This window comes from Benincasa hispida, chromosome 4 (assembly GCF_009727055.1).
Source record: "Benincasa hispida cultivar B227 chromosome 4, ASM972705v1, whole genome shotgun sequence".
Lineage (NCBI taxonomy): Eukaryota > Viridiplantae > Streptophyta > Magnoliopsida > Cucurbitales > Cucurbitaceae > Benincasa > Benincasa hispida.
This window is the reverse complement of record NC_052352.1, coordinates 66504251-66522100: the sequence shown is the minus strand read 5'-3', so window position 1 is coordinate 66522100 and position 17850 is coordinate 66504251. Positions and strand designations below refer to the sequence as shown.

Below are 17850 nucleotides of genomic sequence, written 5' to 3'. Positions count from 1 at the left end.
CCAATATAGGTGATAGTTAATAGTAAAGAGTAGGGGTAATCATTGAAACCACTAAAACTGAACCGAATGCTAAACCTAACCAAAACCGAATTATTACGGTTCGATTCTGTTTTAAATTTGAAAACTAATTTGAAACGGAACCGTATCGCTTTTTTCATAAATATATTAAAACTATATATATATATAACGAAAAAAGCATAAACAATTTAAAAAAAACAAAATACAAAAAAGTTGTGAAATTGAACCAAACTGAACCGCTTATAATTTAGAACATATGAAAAAGCATAAATAAATGAAATAAATAAATTGCAAAACTGAACTGAGCCACTTATATGTGGTTCGATTCGGTTTCAAAAAAATACATTTTTTAAAAAATTTGCGGTTCAGTTCGATTTGAACGACTGAAACGAACCAAACTATGAACACCCCTAGTAGAAAGTTTTATTTAATTACAGGAGATTTGGTTATTACTTCTCAACTTGGAGAGGGGTTTCCGAGATAAAATAGTATGGGTTATTGTGCTTGTTACTCTTTTATTTCTTTATTGGTTTAAATGTTACTTTAGTTTTTAAATTTTCTTTTTTTTTTTTTCATTTTAGTCTCTATACCATTAAAATTTTCATTTTGACCTCTATACTTTCAACGTTGGTTCATTTTGATCCATATACTTTTAAAATGTTCATTTTAGTCCTTGTACTTTCAAAAGTTCATCATTTTAGTCCATTCATTTTTAAGGATCAAAATTGTCACTTTTTGAAAGTCCAAAGACTATATTAAACCAAAGTTGAAAGTACGAAGATCAAATGAATATTTTGAAAGTATAAGACCAAAATAAACTGAAGTCAAAACTTAAAAGTATAGAAACCAAAATAAACATTTTAAAATAACAAGAACCGAAATAAACCAAAGCAAAAAATATAGGAATTAAAATAGTATTTTAATTTCTTTATTTGATTGATTCCTGTTCACACTTTAGAGAAGATGACCGACTTCTGATTCATTTATTTTCATTTTAAATTTATTTTTAAGGAATCAAAATGATCATTTTTTGAAAGTAAAAAGATAAAATGAACCAAAGTTGAAAGTATATAGGCCGAAATGAACATTTTAAAAGTGTATAAACTAAAATGAACTAAAATAAATAAATAAAGACTAAAGTAATATTTAAACCTTCTTTATAAGATGGATTCCTATTCATACTTCAGAGGAGATGACTGATCATAGGTGAAGAAAAGAATAGGCCAAATTAAAAATAAATCTCAAAAGCAATGCAAGGGATAAAGATATTATGCAATCACAAAATATTGTGTTTATTACCAATCAAAGTGTGTGAAGTCCAATCTGCCTGCTGAAATCATATTCATACTTGTATCACAGGATAATGAATTCCACAACCTTTAATCATCTTTATGACAAGACGAATCCTTTCTAACCTTTTGCTGTAAAGAAACAATCAAACAACAAAGCATTCTCAATACTCTAAGCCTAATAAACCCACCTTTACACTTTTACACACATCCATTTTATTCTTTAAACAAAAGCATCCACCTTCATCACACATCCCTAAAGCAAGAAGAAAAAAAAGAGGTCTTCAAATGAAGGTAAATCGAAATCCTTTTCTTTCCATGTTCATAAAGCAGATCCACTTCCATCAACCCATCACATACCTTTCCCTTGCTTATAAACCATTTTCTTCTTTGTCCCCAAGTTTGGCATCCCTTCAACTCCTTCTTCATTAAGAAAATCAACACACTCATTCACTCCTTATAAGCCCTCCTTTACTTTCAGCCACTTCCAATCCAATCTTCAATTCTCTCCCTTTCACTGATCCTATTCTCAGAAACTTGAAGAGGGATTCCACTAGTTCAAATTCAAAACATACCTCCTTTTGTGGATAGAGATGAGTGCGGACTGGGGACCAGTTGTGGTGGCGGTGGCGCTGTTCATTCTCCTGTCACCAGGGCTGCTTTTTCAGTTGCCGGCGAGAATCAGGGTGGTGGAATTTGGGAATATGAACACCAGTGGGATTGCCATTTTGGTACACGCCATCATATTCTTCTGCATACTCACTATATTGATCATCGCAATTGGTATTCACATACATGTTTAGCAATTTGATCATCTGCTTTGGCTACCTTCGGCAAATGAATTGCTTCCTTTTTCTTTTTCTCCCTTTTCACTAGGATTTTAGCATACTTCTGCTCCATTTCTTGTTTTCTTCTTCCCTTTGAACAATAACTTATTATATTGTAATATGTCTAAATGTAACCTATAATTTCCATTCTTTTTGGGGTTAATAAGAAAGGTAAAGTTCTATAAACACTCTCTCAGTACTTCCTTGAATATCTTGAGCAAAATTCTTCTCCATTTTCAAACTAATCGATAATATCCTTCGAACAACCAAGTACGACAGGGGTCCAGGGGTGGCGCGCCCTCATGGGGTTGCCCCCGAAACCTATTCAGATTTTGTATTCAGCATATTTATTTATTTGCAGTTACGATTGTGACCCTAGGGTTTAGAGTAGTGCGCTATATAAACTCTCTATCCCTAGAGGCGCCGTTTCAATGTAATTTCTGAAAACATTCTCTCAAATAATACTGTTCTCCCTCTGCCCGTGGACGTAACTAACACACTGTTAGTGAACCACGTATATCTGTGTGTCGATCTTCTCTATCTCTACATTTCTTTTGTGTTCTTTAATTGTCGATTTCGCAACAAACTGGTATCAGAGCCTTGTTAGGATTTTTTTCGAAATTCCGCATTTGTTCGACAATTGAAGATGTCTGGCGTGAACGTAAAGATCGACAAATTTACCGGCAGGAACAGTTTGGGTTTATGGCAGATCAAGATGCGGTCCCTGCTAAAGCAACAGGGGCTATGGGCGCCGCTGATGGGTAAGTCAAAGAAGGCTGCCGTGGATGACGAAGAGTAGCAGACTCTTGAGGAGAAGGCTCATTCAACGATCATGCTATGTTTGGCTGATGATGTCATCATCGAGGTCACAGATGAAGAAACTGTCGATGGTCTTTAGTTGAAGTTGGAAAGTCTTTACATGACGAAATATTTAACCAGGAAGTTGTTTCTGAAGAAACGTTTGTATCATCTCTGTATGCAGGAAGGTACGTCTCTACGAGACCATCTTGATCAATTAAATAAAATTTTATTAGATCTGCGTAATGTTGAGGTTAAGGTTGATGATGAGGATGCTGCCCTAATTCTGTTGACATCTTTGCCGCCATTGTATGAGACTTTTGTTGACTCGTATATTGGAGGGAAAGAAACTTTGACCTTAGAAGATACAAAGTCCACATTGCTTATGAGAGAGGACCGTCAGAATGCAGGAAGTTCAGTTACAGAAAACCAGGCATCTGGGTTAGCTGCTACAGGGAGCAAGGGACATAGGAATTTTGGTAAGCAGAAGTCGAACCAGAATAAAAGGTCTTCGAAGTCAAAGGGTTCTAGGTCAGATGATATTTATAATTACTGTAAAGAAAATGGGCATTGGAAAACCGAATGTCCTAAGATAAAAAGGAATCAAGAAAATAAGGAAAAGAGTGACAAAAGGGAAGCATCCGCCTCTGTTGCACAAGTTGAGATTGATTCTGAAGAAGTCGAGATCGATTCTGAAGAAGATCTAGCTTTAGTTGTGAATGAACATTCACATTCTGATGATGTGTGGGTTCTTGATTCTTGGGCATCTTATCATATGTGCCCAAATAGAGAGTGGTTCTCAACCTATCAGCAAATAGATGGAGGGAATGTTAGCATGGCTAATGGTGTTGTGTGCAAGATAGTTGGAATCGGCTCAGTCAAGATACGAACACATAATGGTGCCTTCTACACTTTAAAAGAAGTTAGGCATGTTCCACTAATGAAAAAGAGTTTGATATCCTTTAGTGTACTCGATAGCAAGGGCTACAGTTTTGAAGGTAAAGGTGAAGCAATGTATGTCTATAAGGGTTCTGAGGTAGTTCTGAAAGGCATAAAGCGTGGAACACTATATTTTCTATTAGGTTCCACGATAACAGGTTATGCTATTGTTGCATCGTCGGTCGTTCACAAGGATAATATGACTAAGTTATGGCATATGAGATTTGGTCATATGAGTGAAAAAGGGATGCAAATTCTGTCAAAAAGAGATCTTCTTTGTGGGCACAAGGTGCTGGATTTTGAATTTGTGAACATTGTGTATTTGGGAAGCTTCATGGCAGCAAGTTTCCAAGAGGTATTCATCGTACAAAATGGACACTTGATTATATTCATTTAGACTGTTGAAGACCTTCCAAAGTTGAATCTATTGGAAGCAGTAGGTATTTTTTGGCTATAATTGATGATTACTCAAGAATGACTTGGGTTTTTATGATGAAACATAAAAGTGAAGCCTTCAAGAATTTCAAGCAGTGGAAGATATTGATTGAAAATCAAACTGGGAAGAAGATCAAAAGGTTGCAAACTAATAATGGTCTAGAATTTTGTGGATCCGAATTTAATGAGTTTTGTAAAGCTGAGGGGATTGTTCGCCATCACACTGTTAGGAATACTCCACAGCAAAATGGGGTTGCAAAACGTATGAATCATACGTTGTTGGATAGAGCAAGATGCATGCTCTCTAATGCAGGGTTGGCTAGAAGGTTTTGGGCAGAAGCAGTAAATACATCATGTTATCTGATCAATCGTGGACCTCACACAGCTATTGATTATAAAACACCTTACAAGGTGTGGTCTAGTAAGCCTGCAGATTATTCTTTATTAAAAGTTTTTGGTTGTACTGTCTATTATCATATTAATGAGAGTAAATTAGGACCGAGAGCTAAAAAGGGTATATTTGTGGGTTTTGGGGATGGAGTTAAGGGATATAGAGTCTGGTCACCTTCTGATAATAGAGTCATACTTAGTAGGACTGTGATATTTGATGAAAATTCCATACTTAACTCAACTGTAAAGCCTTTTGTGACATCTACTGATGTGGGAGAAAGTAGTATGTTGATAAGCAGGTGGAGATGCAATTCACTTCAGCTGTGAATGAATTACAACATCAAGGGGGAGAAGATCAACACGTTACTACAGAAACTGATGTGCAACCAGAAATTAATGTGCCTAGAACGTCAAAAGTTGACTTGCCTAATAATTCTAGATCACGAGTAGATCAACCGAGCATAGCTCGTGATAGAGCTAGAAGAGTTGGTGTTGGACCTCCTGTGAGGTATGGTTTTGAAGATATAGTTACTTTTGCATTGCAGGTTGCTGAAGAGGTGGATCCTCATGAGCCATCCACCTATAGAGAAGCTGTGTCATGTGGTGAGTCTGCTCAATGGCTTGCTGCTATGAGGGATGAGATGGAATCTCTTGACAAAAATCAGGCTTGGGAATTAGTTAAACGACCTAAGGAGAGAAAAATTGTCACTTGTAAATGGGTCTTCAAGAAAAAGGAAGGAATATCACCTTCAGAGGGCATTAAATATAAAGCTCGAGTTATTGCTAGAGGGTTCACCCAAAGGGAAGGAGTTGATTATAATGAGATCTTCTCACCAGTAGTCAGACATACTTCTATCAGGGTATTACTTGCTATAGTAGCACATCAGAATTTGGAACTTGAACAACTAGATGTAAAGACAGCTTTCTTACATGAAGAGTTGGAGGAAGAGATTTATATGACCCAACTAGATGGGTTTCAGTGTCCAGGTAAAGAAGATTATGTTTGCAAGTTGAAGAAATCTTTGTATGAGCTAAAGCAGTCTCCAAGACAGTGGTACAAACGATTTGACAGCTATATGATTGGACTTGGCTATAACAGGAGTCCGTATGATTGTTGTGTATATCACAACAAAGCTGATGATGGTTCGATGATTTATCTACTTTTATATGTAGATTATATGCTCATAGTTGCAAAGTCCAAGTCTGATATTTTGAAATTGAAGAATCTTCTCAGTGCTGAATTTGATATGAAGGATTTGGGTGCTACTCAGAAAATTCTGGGTGTGGAGATTTATAAGGACAGAGATAAGAATAAGCTCTTCTTGTCGCAGAAAGGATATATTCAGAAAATATTGTCCAGGTTTGGTATGCCATCAGCTAAGCCTATAGATACTCCTAGTGCTGTAAATGCTCGTTTGTCATCTGTACTTTCACCACAGTCTGAAGCTGAGAAGGAGTACATGTCTCGAGTTCCTTATGCTAGTGCAGTGGGAAGTTTGATGTATGCTATGGTCTGTACTAGGCCTGATCTTACCCATGTTGTTAGTGTTGTCAGCAAGTTCATGAGTCAACCTGGGAAGGAGCATTGGCAAGCCGTTAAAAAGATTTTTCGTTACCTTAGAGGTACATCTGATGTTGGTCTTGTTTATAGGAATTGCACAGAGTGTTTGGTGACTGGTTATTCTGATTCTGACTATGTTGGAGATGTTGACAGTAGGAGGTCTATGACTGGCTATGTGTTCACTCTGGGTGGTTCTGTTGTTAGTTGGAAGGCAACCTTACAACCTACAGTTACTTTGTCTACTACTGAAGCAGAGTACATGGCCTTGACAGAAGCTGCTAAAGAGGAAATTTGGCTGAGGGGGTTAGTTGGTGATCTTGATTTGCATCATGACCAAGCTATTGTATATTGTGATAGTTTGAGTGCAATATGCCTAGCCAAGGATCAAGTTCATCATGAGAGAACTAAGCACATAGATGTAAGATATCACTTCTTAAGAGGTGAGCATAGAGTTAAAGTGGTGAAAATTAGTACTACTGATAACCCTGCTGATATGTTCGCCAAACCAGTTCCACAAGACAAGTTCCAACATTGTTTGGACTTGCTGAATGTTTTGAATTGTTAGTGGTCCCCTTTGTGGCATGAGGGAGAAGTCTGGGTAGGCGATATTGATTTATGTTGCATTTGTTACATCTGTTATCTGGGAGAGAATTCAAGTCAAGGTGGAGATTTGTTGAAATGTCCTGAATCTGTTTATTGGCGTTTTGAACAACCAAGTACAGGGTCTTTGGGGATTCGGGAGCAACGCCCCCGAAACCTATTCAGATTTTATATTCAACCTATTTATTTATTTGCAGTTATTTACGATTGTGAACCTAGGGTTTAGAGTAGTGCATTATATAAACTCTCTAACCTTAGAGGCACCGTTTCGATATAATTTCTGAAAACATTCTCTCAAATAATACTATTCTCCCTCTATTTCTACGTTTCTCTATTTCTACGTTTCTTTTGTGTTCTTTAATTGTCGATTTCGCAACAACCAATATCTTGTACTTGAGATGCGTGAAATTTATGAAATCAAATAACAGAGGGAAAGAAAAAGAAACTTCTCGATGAGAAAGAGTAGCTACAGAGCTCAATGTTCGATGTTCGATGTAATTAGATCTATACTAGCAATGGAGGGACAGGCGTACGTAAAAACCAAATTAACATACAAAATGCCTTTTATATCTTCCGAATCTCCAACTACACAAATAGCAAATACAGACAGATCAAACAAGATCCGCTTCAAAAAGAAATACAACACAAGAGGCGGCACAAACATCAGCAAGATTGTAGCAGCATCAGTTGGTAAGAATCTGGAATGAAAACGGAAGAGAGACATGAAAAAGAGGTTACCGAATCAGCCAGTGTAGATATGAACATGGAGAGCGAGAATGAAGACGGAGTAGAGGATGAAGAAGATAAGCGTGTGTATAGCGACAGCCTTGCCGTTGGTCTTCATGCTCCCGAACTCAAACTGCCGATTATTCCCCGGAAACTGAAACAGAAGCCCCGGCGAAAGCAGTACGAACAGTACAACTCCGATCACCACTGGTGCCCAATCCGACATACTTTCACAGATATCGTAATTCACAAAACGTCAAAAGAGAAATGAAAAGAGAAACTCAAAGTAGCAGACGTAAAGCGATTTGATCTGTGGAAAGAAAAAGAGAAAAAATGGCTTTGCAGTAACGCGATGAAGAAGAAGAAGAAGAGAAATGGAATTCAGCAGAGTTCACATTTTCTTTTACGCTTTAGTTCAGGATTCGAAAAATTGGGAATCCGAGAAGCTGTTGTTAATTACGAGATTGACACTGGTGAGTGAGTGGTTAATTATGTGCGGGCGGTAGCAGATTATTACATGTGTAACCGTCAATTGGAGCCAATAAATGAAGTGATGAATGGGCCCGAAACCCCATAATTTGAGTAAGAAGTGGGCCTGAAGGTAGGTGGCCCACGGAATTGGCCGGGGTTGGTCACTGTCGGCGGCAGAATAAGCGGGAAGGGAAAAAGGATGGTCCTGAAATAACGGTGGATTTATGTGCAATGTGCTCTTGCTTTACTAAGCCATTTTTTGACCATTAATTTGCATTAAAATTTGCGCCGTGGACCTCTATGATCTAATATTTTATTTCATTTTTTTTTATAAAAAAATGGTAAAATCTTTTAAAAAAAGAAAAACTAAAATGGTTATTTTAACCATTGAAATGAAACGAAAGGGTGGAGATGAGAATAAAAAAGAAAGATAAAAATCTTTTCTTATGATTCTTGTTCCATGGTGAATAGGTGAAAAAGTGCTAAAAGTGTGTCTAACATTATTGGCCTCACCCATAAAGCCATTTAACAAATCTCAAATTTAATGGTTGGTGTGGGATTTGTCATTGGCAAGGATCCTCATAGACTTGATCTCTCGTATGCATTGGTACGGTGTCAAGTCTATCACACTCTGATATGGCCTAATTGAGTATAAAAATCGTATAGTTCAAGTAAGCACATAAAAGCAATGTTAGGTGGCTCTAATTTGAAAATTACTTACTCTTTCATTTGAAGTCATTCTAGTGATGTTAGGATAGTTTACGACACTCGAGATTTCAGAGCGCTAGACCAGATACAACTTAGTTATTATTCGATTGGTATACATTCACTAACCTCAGTTGGTCAACCTTAAATCCAAGGATTTGATTTTTTTCCTTTTGGGATACGTATTTCTCTATGCTACCTCTCGATGTTTCTTAAGCTTAGGTTCGCGTGTGGACTTTGAGTCTTGTCTAGAGCAAATCATAATAATAAAGTAATATTTATATTATTCTAAGAGGGTAGTCGGTGTTTTATCGATTAAAGTATGTTTGTATTAGGATGGTGATGGAAATGATATTGATTGGAGTGGAGGACATAATTATGCAAAGCACAGGGCGACGTGTCATGGGGTGGGGTTATTGAGATGAAAAATAGAATATAAAAAGAAAAGGGTAAAGAGAGTGGGGGATAATGGTGGGGGTAGAAGGTCCCATAATAGTTTGAAATAGCATAAAGGGGTTGGTTTTACAAGAAATTCTTATTCGTCCAATTCTTCAGAAACAAATACATATGGTAATGTTGATATAAATTGTATTGGGATATATTTAGAGAAGAGAAGAGAAGAGAAGAGAAGAAGAATGAATGATTTGGCAGGTCCATTGATAGCTTCAATATTGTTCGCGTTTCTATCGCCAGGGATGATAATACAGATGCCTGGATCAGAACGCCCACTTGAGTTCATGAACTTGAAGACAAGTTTTGCTTCTATTTTTGTTCATGCTGTTGTCTTTCTTCTTCTCCTTATTTTGTTCCTTGTCATGCTCAACCTCCATATTTACATCTAGCTTTCCCTGCCTCTGCTCCATCTCCATCCATCCACGTAATAATCTCTCTCTCTTTGAATTAATCTCATATGATTTCTTTTCTTTTCTTTTTGTACAACCTTTCATCTAATGGAAAACTATCTCATGTTCTTCATTATCAACTTTCTCTCTCTCTTTTTTTCCAAAAAAAAAAAAAAGTTTTATACTATACTTTTCATTTCATTTTAATTTCCTCATCTGAAATTTTGTTCATGCTCTTGAATGATCGACGCAGCCTTTTCTTTTTTCTTTTTTTTTTTTTGGTTTAATCCTTAAAATTTTGATTTTTTTTTTTTAAAAAAGTTAATTGATCTAAAGGAGTAGATTTGGATTTTATGTGAAATGAAACACTATTAATTTTGTGTCTAATGAATATGTAAATTTTTAAAAAATAAAAAACTTGATGGATACCTTTTTGACAAACACAAGCATGAAAGTTCAATACTAATCATAACCTTTTTATATTTATAATTTGTGAATATTGGGAGTCCAAAATTCAAACTTTAGTCCATTTAATTGATTCCATATGTTATTTTCGAGTGGTAATTAAGTATAAAGATTGGATGCGTACATAGTTGACTCAAGTCCATTATTGGGAGAATGAATCCATAGAGGGGTAATGTTTCTAGTAAATATGATTCCCTTTATTTGAAGATAAGGCCATGGTCTTGCTGTTAAATATTCCATCTACCTAACGGATGTATATTAGATTCTTCAACATGTTTATCCAACCAAAAACAAATGTAACTTTTTCGTGTAAGTCAAAAAATTGAACTTTCGCCAACACCTACAGCATTATTAGTTACTGTGGAGACCAAACTGTTCAACACCTTAGGGCACATTGGTTGTAATTCTAATCTCACATGTTTTAATGCACAATAATAATGTTTGCCACCTCTTAAATTGAATTCATAACCAAATTCCAAAACCAATATTAACCAATATCAAATTTTAAATATCTTAAATATGTACGTGTAAGAGAAAGATTTTACTACCACTGCAATTATTTTAATATTTCGATCCAATAGTTATCGAACTTGAGATTCATGAATTTGAGAATCAAATTCTTCTCAAATTCATGAAAAACAGAGGAGAAAGTTAAGAGAATGGTTCTCGGCAATTCTTCATATTTAAAGATTACACGCAGACAGATTAATAAATCAAAGCAGATTCAAATATTACACAGCAGATAGATTAATAAATCAAAGCAGATTATATATGATTATACAGTAGACAGATTAATAAATCAAAGCAGATTATATGATTGACGAAAATGGGGATGAAACAAGTGTAAAGAGAAAAGACGAATAGATTTAAGGCAAGAGAGAGAAGAAAATAAAAGAAGATTACAGAAAAGACGTAGAATTAAGAGCCCATATAAACATGAACATGAACAGCCAACAAGAAGATGCAAATTAACGCAAAATAGAGAATGGAATGAACCAGAATGGAGACTCCACTGGTCTGAAAATTCCCAAATTCAACGAACCGGTTCTTGCCCGGCATCTGAACCAACAGTCCAGGAGTTAAGAGAACAAAGAGCACCACCGCCACAAAAACCGGACCCCAATCCGCCATTATTATGGGACTGTGTGTTAAAGGAAATGAGGAATTAATGAAGCAAGATGAAGAAGAAAAGCATTGGAATGTGTTATAGCGGTGAACAAAAAGACAAAGGAATGGTGGAAGGATGACTTGGAAAGTTGAAGCTTAGTGAATGAAGTTATTCAGATTCACATGTTTTTTCTTAGTGGGCTTTGCTTAATTCTATTGGATTTCTGTTTAATTTGATCTTGTAATTGATTTGGTTATGTTTGTTTATTTGTGGTTGGATTAAGATGTCTAATTCACTACCAAGAATTTTGTGTATTTCTTTTTCATGTGCACAAGCTTCTTCTTCTTTTATTCTTAGCTTACTATTCAATCATTATAATCTTTACAAATTCATCTCCAACTTTACAAACTGTGTTTGTTCCTATGTTTTCTCCAACTTTACAAGGTGCAACCTTTCAAATATTGAACCATAAAAAATTGATTTAATTATTTAAATTAAATTTATGTTTAGAAGTTTCAAATTCAATTGAAATCGTCAAATTAGATTATGTTTTATGTACAAATTTAACATATATTAAGTTAAATTTATAGTTTCTCCTATTTAAATGAGTTATGTAACAACTCAATTAAATTAAATTTGATAAATATTTCCACTTTTGTTTTTATTTGATTTTATGTCCTATTTTAAGAATACTAAACACTGTTTCTTACTTTTAAGAAACTAACTTATTTAATAATTATTCTCATTTCCAGTTTCTAAAATTTGAAAAACGTTTCTGAAAAATGTTTTTCTCATGTTTTGTTTTCATTTTATTGATTATGTTTCCAAATTTGACCCAAAAAAATTGCATGACTGGATGAGAGGTAGGTGTGCACAAGGACATTGTTGGCCCTGTCCTTATGGTTTAGGGTCAATTCTCAACTATGACAATTTTATTTCATTTCATTTCTTTTAATATTTCTTTATTTTCTATATTAATTTGGCTATATTTCTTTCTTTATTTTATTGTTTTATTTTTAATTAATTTTTCATATTTATATGTTTAATTTAATTTTAAATTTTGAATTTTCCAATATTTAGATTGTATTCTTTTGGTTTTCAAATTTTCAATTTTTTTATATAATAATTTAGCTATATATTTTTTTAATTCATTCTTTCTTTATTAATTTTTTCATATTTATATGTTTAATTTAATTTTAGATTTTAATTTTCCAATATTTAAATTTATATATTATTTTGATTTTTAAATTTTAAATTTTCAATATATATATTTAAATATTTTTAACCTTTAAATTTTAATTTTTTTCGATAGGCATATTTATATATTATTTTAAATTTCAATTTATTATTTTTAATACACTCAAAACCGGTCAGAAGTTTACATTATATAAATTTTGTTTACTAAAAGATTCATTTAGATTTACTTTAATATTTTACAACCACGATATTTACATAATAATATAATTGAATTGGATTTGAGTCAACATCATTTAAGACAAATGTATTGAGTGAAAAGTAATATATAAATAAAATTTTAGCAATATATGAATGATAGAAACAATTGTACTGTAGTTACTAAATTTGAATCGAGACTTTTGTGTATTTAATAATGTAGATTTATAATTCTTTTTTATATTTTAATGCATGTTATATATTTTTTTATTTTACATTTTAATTAGGTTATAAATCATTTTAGTCTCTAAACTTTCATAGAAGTAACGATTTGGTTCCTAAACTTTGCTTTGTAACAATTTAACCTATATACCTTAAATTTTATAATAATTTAGTCCATGAACATTACTATGTAACAATTTAGTCTCAATACTTTAAAATTTGTAACAATTTAGTTCTCTATGGTAGAAATTAATGATAAGATTTAATGAGATTTCATGCATAAATAAACTATTAACTAACTAGAGACTCAATATTTTTGCAAAATATAAAGTCTACATCATAAAATATTAAAAACTGATATCTAATTTTGATAAATAAAAAATATATATATTATGTGAGGGATTAAATTGTTGCAATTTTGAAAGTACAATGGCTAAATTGTTACATTTTATAGTTAGAGACCAAATCGTTACAAAATTGAAAGATATGGACTGAATCATTACAAACCAAAGTTTAGAGGCTAAATTGTTTCTATCAAGAAAGTTCGGGAACCATAAGTGATTTTTAACTAAATATATTTAAACTACAAAATAGGAAAAAATATAAGAAAAAAAAATACAAGAAACGAGAAACGATAAATGATTATCAAACAAGTTTCTGTTTTTATTTTTTATTTTCTTTTTCAAGAAATAAGTAACAGAAATAGTTACGAAATATATTCCTATTTCTAGTTCTTAAAAACTTGGAAACATGAAAACAAAAAATAAGAACAAGAAATAGGAAACAGGAAATGGGAACGTTGTCAAACGGGCCCTAAGTTACAAGCCTATAAATAACTTGTTTTCTTTACTTATAACATCCTATTCTAAATTAAAAAAATTCTCTCCTTTCTTTTTCTTTTTCTTTTTCTTTTTTTTTTTTTTTCTTTTGATCTTGATTTGAGAGCAAGTATCCAAGGGTTATGCTAGATCCGAGTAGTTTGGAGGTTGCAATTTGTAAGAGTTAATCATTGTATCCTGCTAAGATAACCGATGTAGTTTGCTTGCAATCCGTGCAGAGCGAATAATTATCTTCAGAACAATGCTTATCAAAAACGTGCCTTGACTACCTATCAACATCTCCATAATATTTTGAGGTTCTTAGTTATTTCAATTCACAAGCCTTGTTGGCTTTTTTTTTTTTTTAAACATTATTATTATATACCGTGTGTACTGTATCTAGTTGAAAGATAATCAATTTGCTAGTTTATTCAGTTTATAAATATCATTTACCCTAATACTATATTATTCCAACAATAGATAGTGATGTTAGCACATACTTCAGTTGATTAAAGTATATATCATCAACTTACATAATACTACTGCTCCATTTGGTATCAAACTAAAAAAAAGTAAGTTTCATTCCAATATTTTTAAAGGTTCAATTTAGTCAATATACTTCTAATAAATCTTAAATTTAATTTGGATTGCAAGTTTATTGATGGTATGAACATACTCCTATAAATATTGAAAACATATTCATATAGTGTATTTTCTTACATGAAATTTACTATTATAATCTAATCAATTTAAAAAAAAAAAAAAAAAAAAAAAAAAAAAAAAAACAACTTTGAACAATTAAATTTAAGATTTGTTGAAAGTATATTAACTAAAATTTGGTTCGAAAGTACAAAGACTAAAATCAAAAAAATTGCAAAGCAAATAGACCAAAATAATAAAAATTTTTAAAAAATATTAAAAAAAAGAAATCAACAAGAAAAATAATACCCATTACATTTTCTTCTGAATTACGAAACACTTTTAGTTCCTAGACTTAATATGACAATTTAGTCTTGAAAAATATTGTTAAGATTTAATGAAGCGTCTTAAATGAATGAATTAATTACTAAAAGTGCATATAAAATGATAGGAAAACAACACCTGATTTTGTTTAGAAAGTATTCATAGTAAATAATAAATGGTTATAAGTTTGAATTAAATAGATTTAGACTTATGAATTAAATGATTACCAATTAAAATTTAGAGATAAAATGATAAATTTTGTTTTACTACAATTGAGACCTGAGTAATTTAAATTAAATCATAGTCTTCATAATTACTAACATATTCGTATGTCAATGGAGCTATATGCTCCGTTTAGAAAAGTCAAAAATAAAGCAGCGGATTCAGTAGCCCGGGCTGCAACAAGGGCTCGGTGTCATTATGTTAATAAAAAATGCATGAAAATAGAGAGAGATTTTTAACCTGTCAATGGTCATTGAAGTGGGTGCTTCACTGCTTCTCATGGTCTGTGCGAAGGAGGGGACTGTCAGAAGAATTGGGCTTGGGCCATTGGACAGTCATGGGGCTTATCGGACCATGAAGATCGTGTTGGCCCTCGAAATTGTTTCTCATTTTCAATTAAGTAAATTTCACTATTTTAGCATTACTAATAATCATCACATGTGTCCATTAATTTTATCGTGCGAAGAATCGTCTCAAAAAGATTAAAAAATAGCAACGAACACTTATATTCAAATAATCACTTTTTTATACATGGATAACATTCATACAAAATTGGATATAATGATCCAATGTGTCATAACCCACATCCAAAAGTCATAGTTCATCAACACAAAAATCATATTTTGCTCGTCCTGACATCTTTCAACGGACTTTTAAACTTGAAGAGTCGTGTCCTAAAAATTGAAAGGTAAGATAGACATTTATTTAAAATATATGGGCAAAAGAGGAAAGCAAAATTTCTACTCTATAGCCTCATTTTTATACAACTACTTCAAAACACCCATATGAAATACATAGTTTTATGATATTTTAAAAGACAAAAATAGTAAAACAAAGATTCTCTTCCATAGTTCTGTTAGTAATAAATACGTGCTACACACGTAGAACGTTGATATTTTAATTTAAAATTTTAAAATAGTATTTAATTGTATACAAAAATTAATAAATAAGTATTATTTGAAGTTAGTTTATGTTATCGTAAATTGTTAAAAGTAATAAAATAAATCATTTTCAATTGTATAGAAGGTAAACACAAACATATTTTAGTAGATACAAAATTTTAAAATATAATAGATCCTATATGTATGTTACTAGTTATAGTCTGACTTAAAATTATTTGTCTCATGTCTCTAATTTTTCTCTCTACAAAATTTGATCCTGTTTTTTCCTTTGAAAATTTTTTGTTCACTCTAATCTTAACATTTAAAAAAAAAAATGTGTAACCTTTCTAACTTATTTTCTCTCTCTAGTTTATTTCTCTAAATACTTTATCTATTTCTTATATAAATAGTCATCTCTATAAAACTTTTGTCCATTTGTAAATGGACGCAATAATTTATTATGTAACTACCTTTTTTCCTAACAAGCACATCCCATCAATATCAATGGTTTCTCTTGAACTTAAAAGATACACGTCCATTCAAATAATTACATCCTATTAACAAATAACACTATATGACTTAAAAGATACATATATTCAAACGGTTGTATCTCATCAACGAAAAGATAAAATAGGTATTTATTATAAATATAAGGGTAAGATAGGCATACAAAAATTCTCTTTCATAGTCCATTTATATATAGTATAGAAAATAGAAATGGGAATTTAAATTTCTTTCTTTTTTAAATATGATTTTGTAATAAATGTGAACACAGTAGTATGCTTTTAAAATACAAAATCATTTGTAACACAGTAGTATGCTATACATAATTAAGTATAATCATAGTTGATAATACTTATTCATCTAAAATAGGTTTTTGATTCTCAAAGCTAAATTGTAATACAGTTTCATGGTTTCTTTAAAAAAATTGTAAAATTCTTAGAGCTCCATTTAGTAACCGTTTTATTTTTTGTTTTTAATTTTTTAACATTAAGTCTATTACATACAAATTTTTTTTCAATGATTTACGTCTTTCTTAAATACAATGGTTGAATTTTTTTGCCAAATTTAAAAAACAAAAACAATTTTTAAGCTACTCTTTTTAGTTTTCAAAATTTAGCTTGGTTATTTAAACTACTAGTAAAATGTAGATAACAAAAGAAGAATTTCAGATGTGCAAGTAGTGTCCATAGGCTTAATTTTCAAAAATAAAATTAAAATAAAGGTCACGTTTGGTAACCATTTAGTTTTTTTTTTAAAAAAAAATAAGTCTATTTCATCCACATTTCTTACCATGATTTACATATTTTTTAAGTATAATGGTTGAATTCTTAGCCAAATTTGAAAAACAAAAAGAACTTTTTGAAAGTTACTTTTTGTATAGTTTTCAAAATTTGGTTTGATTTTTTAAACCATTAATAAAAAAATAGATAATAAATGAGAAATTTGGAGACGAGAGTAGTATCTACAAGCTTAATTTCAGAAATACAAACAAAAAAACAAAATATTTAACAAACGGTGCCTTAATTTTATTTTTTTAGTAGAATTTTTCATTCTTTTTTTTTAAAGCTTTGAGTTTCATGTTAAAAGAATAAATTTGTTTAAAATAGGGGACAGCATGTACATATATAATAAAAATATTAGGTAACATGTGTTATGTTAAAAAGCAAAAATAATCAATAATTAAATAACGTCGACAGCAGGGTTCGAACCTGCGCGGGTGAAACCCAACAGATTTCAAGTCTGTCTCCTTAACCACTCGGACATATCGACTTTCTGCTCACAAAAACATAGCAAAATTTTGAAACTAAAGGTTAAGTTGCAAAGTTCCTTATTTTAAATATTTACGATATATTATATTAAATATTAAATTTTGAGCAAATTAGTTATATAGCTAAAACCAACCAAATGTAACTATTTTGTATCCCCTTCCTAACATTTTTAGCCATAATTTTAGCTAGGTTTGATAACTATTTAGTTTTTTAAAAGTATATTTTGTTTTTTAAAACTATGGTACTTTTAGAATGTGTTTGGAAAGTTGAGTTGAATTATGAAATACAGAGCTAATACGTTAAACTTAGGAAGTTTATGTTTGGGGTAGGGGTGATCAAGAAAACCGCTAAAACCGAACTGAAACGAATTAATGCGATCCAGTTTAGTTTGATATATTTTCAAATC

The 17850-nt window shown here is 31.9% G+C and overlaps 3 protein-coding genes and 1 non-coding gene across 4 annotated transcripts; 2 read left to right on the top strand and 2 right to left on the bottom strand.

Moving 5' to 3' along the window:
* The first annotated feature begins 1466 nt into the window (after positions 1–1466).
* On the top strand, positions 1467–2306 carry LOC120075416. Its single transcript, XM_039028796.1, has one exon. It carries the CDS (start codon positions 1901–1903, stop codon positions 2108–2110), a length of 210 nt encoding a protein of 69 aa, XP_038884724.1. The 5' UTR covers positions 1467–1900; the 3' UTR covers positions 2111–2306.
* A 4986-nt stretch (positions 2307–7292) lies between these two features.
* Positions 7293–11467, bottom strand: LOC120075418. Its single transcript, XM_039028798.1, has 2 exons — positions 10999–11467; positions 7293–7838 (listed from the first exon to the last, which is right to left on the bottom strand). The coding sequence occupies exons 1-2, from the start codon at positions 11195–11197 to the stop codon at positions 7600–7602; spliced, it is 438 nt and encodes a 145-aa protein (XP_038884726.1). The 5' UTR covers positions 11198–11467; the 3' UTR covers positions 7293–7599.
* LOC120075417 lies at positions 9265–9741 on the top strand. Its single transcript, XM_039028797.1, has one exon. It carries the CDS (start codon positions 9395–9397, stop codon positions 9599–9601), a length of 207 nt encoding a protein of 68 aa, XP_038884725.1. The 5' UTR covers positions 9265–9394; the 3' UTR covers positions 9602–9741.
* Positions 11468–17363: 5896 nt separating the features above from the next.
* TRNAS-UGA lies at positions 17364–17445 on the bottom strand. The gene has a single exon. It is a non-coding gene; the product is annotated as a tRNA-Ser (tRNA).
* Between the last annotated feature and the right edge of the window lie 405 nt (positions 17446–17850).